The 7082-nt window shown below is 41.8% G+C and overlaps 1 protein-coding gene across 1 annotated transcript; it reads left to right on the top strand.

Annotated features, from left to right (window-relative positions):
• The first annotated feature begins 407 nt into the window (after positions 1-407).
• On the top strand, positions 408-2230 carry LOC125518946. Its single transcript, XM_048683829.1, has 5 exons — positions 408-533; positions 631-777; positions 820-946; positions 1738-1802; positions 1991-2230. Exons 1-5 carry the CDS (start codon positions 408-410, stop codon positions 2081-2083), a joined length of 558 nt encoding a protein of 185 aa, XP_048539786.1. The 3' UTR covers positions 2084-2230.
• Positions 2231-7082: the final 4852 nt, after the last annotated feature.

The raw sequence follows: 7082 nt of genomic DNA, 5'->3' as shown, positions 1-7082 counted from the left end.
GTAGGGGCCCTGGTTGTCGCCACCACCCTGGTCGCTACTGCAATCCCCACCGTGGCAAAAACGCAAGAAGGCGTCGGCCCCCTCTCGTTTTTCCCTCGATTGCTCGCAGTGCCACCTCCGCCAAACCCTAGATTGAAGCGGAGCAGGGGCTGCACGTCGGTACCGCGCCGCCTCCTTGTAAACTCTTCAGTCACCGCTCTTGTGCACGGTGCTGCCACCACGGCACCACCAGTTGCCAATGACAAGGAAGTGAAGTCAGAGAAGAGATTGCGGGGCAGACAGCACAGGGAGGAGAAAGCCGAGTAGTTACCGGGGCCGCCGCTCCGGTGTCCACGGGCACGCCGCGCCTCGCAGCAACTACCGAGTGCACGGGCCCGCCGCGCCCCCCGGCCGCCGCAATCTTAGGGATGGGTGTCTCGCACTTGCTGGCCTCGTGGATTTATTATGGTTTTTGGCCCGTCACCGCGGCGATTTTATATTTTGCCCCACCTTTCTTTGGCCCTATTTGGATCCCTCAGTTAGAGTTAGATTTGGTTAGTTTGGCCTCAACTAGCTCTAAAGGATCCAAACACATGGGTTAGTTTTAGCTAGTTGGATCTAACCCATGTAAAAAACTATCCCGGTAAAGAGGTGCTAGTTGGGCTAGTTTTACTGGGGCCCACTAAAAAAATCTCCCTCCCGCACCAGATCCCTCCGTCCCGCACCCTCCCTTCGCGACTCCTCTCCCGTTCCCCATCGCGCCGCCGCCTAAGCGCCGCGCCGGCGGAACCCCAGGCGCGCCCTCCTCCGGCCGCCGCTCGCCCTCCTCCGGCCGCCGCTCGCCCTCCTCCGGCCGCCGCTCGCCCTCCTCCGGCCGAAGATCGCCCCACTCCCCCGTCACCGGTCGTCTCTCTCTCTCTCTCTGTCGTGCATGGTGGCGGCGCATCTACCAGAGATCCAGCGAGAGGTGAGTTCGTTCATTCTTTCTGTACTCGTGCTCTCCCTCACCCTACGCACCCATCTCTCTAGCAACGGCTCGTGGCCGGGATTTGAGCCGGCGGGGCGGCTGGATCCGTCGGAGCCGGCAACTGGGGCTTGGGTGGAGTGAGTGGCCGGTGATTGAGGACTAGGCGGCGGCTGTGTGCATGTGGCTGGTGCATGCATGAGCAAGAACAATGGTTGTGCATGTGGCTGATGCATGCATGAGCAAGTCAGCAGGAGTAGTCTGCCCTCCTTCTCTCCGTAGGAAATTTCTTGCTGTTCTAGATTCTTGCATCCTAATTTGTTGGGGGAACTTCTGATTAGGTATTCTGTACTATTTTTTGTTAACAGAACGGGCAGTGATGGTTAAAAGAAAACTATTGATGCATTTTACATAAGAAAAAGAGTTGAATGTGAAGAACATTAACTGAATCAGAGTGTGAAGCTAATGAACCAACAGTAACTGAATCAGAACACCCTGTTCAGCCTCCTCTCTTGTTGCAGATGTTTTTGTGCAAATTTAGAGCATTAAGAAACAAAGAGCTGATCTATATAGTGTGATCAACTCAATGCTTCATCATTAAATAATATTTTGGTACAATTTCATTTTTTTATGCACTAGCTGTTATAAATAATCATAGTTAGAAATGTATCTCATAAGTTAACATGGACAAGATTACTTATTCCGGAGAAGAGAACGGCTGCGTGTGCGGTGTTGAGTTCGGCTTGCTTGTAGCACTTCCTGGATGCGCTACTGATTCTTCTCTTCTGGTGCAGGTAGTATAGCTTGGAGCAAAGCACCCGTGATGGACGGAGACGGCTTCGACGTGTGGAGTTCTGAAGTGTGTGTTAAGATGTTGAACCTATTTAAATTGTTGCATGTGGAACCTATCATGTGTTTGTGAGGTGTTGAACTATTATCTATGTTGAACCTATTTTGTTTTATCTGCGGGCTGAATTAATTTCATTTGCTTACATTCCTTCAAGTTTTATGATATGTGTTGACAATTTGATACATGTGTTGAAGCAGGAGGAAGAAGAATATGATGGAGGTAGCACAAGTGAGGATGAGATCATATCCATGTGCCGCAACAATTTGGTGCAGTCTGAGAATTTATCTTGAAGTAAAATTTATCATGTTTTTGATACTTGATTTGTAAAGATAATTTGTTTATGTCATTACTGAGCGGGAGGAGGCCACACAAGATCCGACCACAACGAATCCGGTTGAAAAGAGGGCCAAATGATTGAGAAGTGCATTTATTGTCAATCTAACCCTCTTATCGAAACACCACAAAAGCTAAAGTTAGTTCAGGGTTAGTCACAAGTTAAAAACCAACTCTAACCTCTAACTAAGTTAGAGGATCCAAACAGGGCCTTTGTCAAATTGATCGCTTGCCCCTTTTTCCTTCTGTTTTTTATCGGGGAGGACTTCTTTTTACCTCGTTCCCTAAAAAAACATGTAAGATGTTGGCCCTCGTGACGGAGCATGATGGTTAACAGTAAGGTAACTGCTGGTTGTATCTAATCATGTCATCTATAGTGAGTCGATTAGCTATTGAAATTTAGTCCGTCGATTAGCTACTAGTGATCTAAACACTTTTATATTTCTTTACATAGGGTTTGAGAAAAATCCACATTACAACACTGAACTTACCACACGGTTTGATATCCAACCCTCAACTACAAAACCGGTCATTCTACAGCCCCAAACTAACCACCTGGTTAAAAAATGAACCTTCAATCCGGTTTCGAGTCATTTGAGTGGTTTGACGGCATTGATCGGTGACTGGGCAGTGCCAAATCAGCATCTCACTCGTTGATTTCTGACCCGAGATCTACAAATCAGTCGTCGCCGCCTTGTGTGATAGCCCCGCCGCCCCTGACTGCATCCACCACCAGCGACCAACTAGTGGCGTTGCACCAACCCGCCCAATCTCCTGCCCCCGCGGGCTAGCAGGAGCTCGCCCTACCCCACTCGTGTCGCCGTCCCGCACTTCCTAGACACGTTCCACCATGGGAGACCGACTTACGGCCTGCTCCACTCGCCTGGCCCCTCCCTCTGGCTCCCGAAGACGCTCCCTCTCCCTCGACCAATGATGACCCACAATTGTAGGGGATCAATCATAGTCCTTTCAATAAGAGTGTCGAACCCAATGAGAAGCAGAAGGAAATGACAAGCGGTTTTCAGTAAGGTAATTTCTGCAAGCACTGAAATTGTTGGTAACGAGTAGTTTGATAGTAAGATAATTTATAACGAGCAAGTAACGGTAACGGTAACAAAAGTGCAGCAAGGTAGCTCAGTCATTTTTGTAGCAAAGGACATGCCAAAACAATCTCTTATAATAAGCAAAGCGTTCTTGAGGGCACACGGGAATTTCATCTAGTCATTTTCATCATGTTGGTTTGATTCCCGTTCGCTATTTTGATAATTTGACATGTGGGTGGACCGGTGCTTGAGTGTTGTTCTTACTTGAACAAGCCTCCCACTTATGATTAACCCCCTCGCAAGCATCCGCAACTATGAGATAAGTATTAAGATAGAATCTAACCATAGCATTAAACATATGAATCCAAATCATCCCTTGCGAAAAAGCGAATAAACTAGGGTTTAAGCTTCTGTTACTCTAGCAACCCATCATCTAATAACTACACCAAATGCATTCCCTTAGGCCCAAAGATGGTGAAGTGTCATGTAGTCGACGTTCACATAACACCACTAAGGGGATCACAACATACATATCATCAAAATATCAAACGAATATCAAATTCACATGATTATTTGCAACATGACTTCTCCCATGGCCTCAAGAACAAGGACAACTACTTACAAAAAATATTCATGCTCAAGATTAGAGGGATATTAAATAGCATAATGGATCTGAACATATAATCTTCAGGGATTGCCATGCAACGGATGCACTAGAGCTATAAGTGTATGAAAGCTCAAAAAGAAATTAAGTGGGTGTGCATCCAACTTGCTTGCTCATGAAGACCTAGGGCAATTTGAGGAAGCCCATCGTTGGAATATACAAGCCAAGTTCTATAATGAAAAATTCCCACTAGTATATGAAAGTGACAACATATAAGACTCTATCATGAAGATCATGGTGCTACTTTGAAGCACAAATGTGGAAAAAAGATAGTAGCATTGCCCCTTCTCTCTTTTCTCTCATTTTTTTGTTTGGCTTCTTTAGCCTTCTTTTTTTGTTGGCTTCTTTGGCCTCTTTTATTTTTTTTCCTCCCATGGGACAATGCTTTAATAATGAAGATCATCACACTTTTATTTACTTACAACTCAAGAATTACAACTCGATACTTAGAACAAAATATGACTCTATATGAATGCCTTCGATGGTGTACCGGGATGTGCAATGACTCAAGAGTGACATGTATAAAAATTATGAACGGTGGCTTTGCCACAAATACTATGTCAACTAGATGATCATGCAAAGCAATATGACAATGATGAAGCGTTTCATAATAACAGGAACAGTGGAAGTTGCATGGCAATATATCTCGGAATGGCTATGGAAATGCCATGATAGGTAGGTATGGTGGCTGTTTTGAGGAAGGTATATGGTGGGTGTATGGTACCGCGAAAGTTGCGTAGTACTAGAGAGACTAGCAATGGTGGAAGGGTGAGAGTGCGTATAATCCATGGACTCAACATTAGTTATAAAGAACTCACATACTTATTGCAAAAAATCTATTAGTCATCGAAACAAAGTACTACGCGCATGCTCCTAGGGGATAGATTGGTAGGAAAAGACCATCACTCGTCCCCGATCGTCACTCATAAGGAAGACAATCAATAAATAAATCATGTTCCAACTTCGTTACATAACAGTTCACCATACGTGCATGCTACGGAAATCACAAACTTCAACACAAGTATTTCTACAATCCACAATTACTCACTAGCATGACTCTAATATTATCATCCTCATATCTCAAAACAATCATAAGGAATCAAACTTCTCATAGTATTCAATGCACTTTATATGGAATTTTTTATTATATCCCTCTTGGATGTCTACCATATTAGGACTAAATTCATAACCAAAGCAAATTACCATGTTGTTTAAAAAAAATATTAAAATAATATAAGTGAAGCATAAGAGTTCAACAATTTCTATAAAATAAAACCACCGCCGTGCTCTAAAAAGATATAAGTGAAGCACTAGAGCAAAATTGCCTAGCTCAAAAGATATAAGTGAAGCACATAGAGTATTCTAATAAATCATGATTCATGCGTGTCCCTCTCAAAAGGTGTGTACAACAAGGATGATTGTGGGAAACTAAAAAGTAAAGACTCATATCATACACGACGCTCCAAGGAAAACACATATCATGTGGTGAATAAAAATATAGCATCAAGTGAAGTTACCAATAGATGAAGATGAAAGAGGGGATGCCTTCCGGGGCATCCCCAAGCTTAGGCTCTTGGTTGTCCTTGAATATTACCTTGGGGTGCCTTAGGAATCCCCAAGCTTAGGCTCTTGCCACTCCTTATTCCATAGTCCATCAAATCCTTACCCAAAACTTGAAAACTTCACAATACAAAACTCAACAGAAAATCTCATGAGATTTGTTAGTATAAGAAAATAGAATCACCACTTCTGGTACTGTTGTGAACTCATTCTTTATTTATATTGGTGTAATATCTACTGTATTCCAACTTCTCCATGGTTCATACCTCCGATACTACCCATAGATTCATCAAAATAAGCAAACAAGACATAGAAAACAGAATCTGTAAAAAAACAGAACAGTCTGTAGCAATCTTAATACTTAAAATACTTTTGTATCTCCAAAAATTCTGAAAAATTAGGACAACAAAGGAAATTTTTATATCAATCTTCTTCAAAAGGAATCAGTATTTTATCGCACTTTTGTTAAAAATGAGAATTATATTACTGGGCACAGAAGTTTCTGTTTTTTCAGCAAGATCAAATCAACTATCACCGTAAGCTATCCCAAAGGTCTTACTTGGCACAAACACTAATTAAAACACAAAAATACATCTAACCAGAGGCTAGATGAATTATTTATTGCAAAACAGAACCTAAGAAAGCAAGATCATAATAAAATTGGGTTGCCTCCCAACAAGCGCTATTGTTTAACGCCCTTAGCTAGGCATAAAACATAGATCTAGGTATTGTCATCTTTGGTAGCAATCCATAAGTAGCTCTCATAATAGATTCATATGGCAACTTAATTTTTCTTTCTAGGAAAGTGTTCCATGCCCTTCCTTAACGGAAATTGAAATCTAATGTTTCCTTCTTTCATATCAATAATTGCACCAATCGTTCTAAGGAAAGGTCTACCAAGAATAATAGGACACGTAGGATTGCAATCTATATCAAGAACAATGAAATCTACGGGCACATAATTCCTATTTGCAACAATAAGAACATCATTAATCCTTCCCATAGGTTTCTTACTAGTGGAATCCGCAAGATGCAATTTTAAAGAACAATCATCAAATTCACGGAAACCTAACACATCACATAAAGTTTTTGGAATCGTGGAAACGCTAGGACCCAAATCACACAAAGCATGGCACTCATAATCTTTAATCTTAATTTTAATAGTAGGTTCCCACTCATCATAAAGTTTTCTAGGAATAAAAACTTCCAATTCAAGCTTTTCTTCAAAAGATTTCATCATAGCATCAACGATATGTTTAGTAAAAGCTTTATTTTGATTATAAGCATGAGGAGAATTCAACATGGATTGCAACAAGGAAATACAATCTATTAAAGAACAATTATCATAATTAAATTCCTTGAAATCCAAAAGAGTGGGTTCATTGCTACTTAAAGTTTTGACCTCTCCAATCCCACTTTTATCAATTTTTGCATCAAGATCTATAAACTCCGAATCATTGGGACGCCTTCTAAAGTTGACTCATCTCCAGTCCCATATTTATCAAGATTTATATTGGAATCACATCATTATTTTCACGAAACTCCGGTTTAGCGGCCATCTTATTTATCAAAGTGGTTTGTTTATTGGAAATTTGGCCAACTAAATTTTCAAGATGAGCAAATTGAGATTTAAGACCATAAAATTCTTTAGACATATCATCGAGCTCTTTATTCATATACTCCATAAAA

This window comes from Triticum urartu, chromosome 7 (genome assembly GCF_003073215.2).
Source record: "Triticum urartu cultivar G1812 chromosome 7, Tu2.1, whole genome shotgun sequence".
Taxonomy (NCBI): Eukaryota; Viridiplantae; Streptophyta; class Magnoliopsida; order Poales; family Poaceae; genus Triticum; species Triticum urartu.
This window is presented reverse-complemented; position numbering and strand designations above follow the sequence as displayed.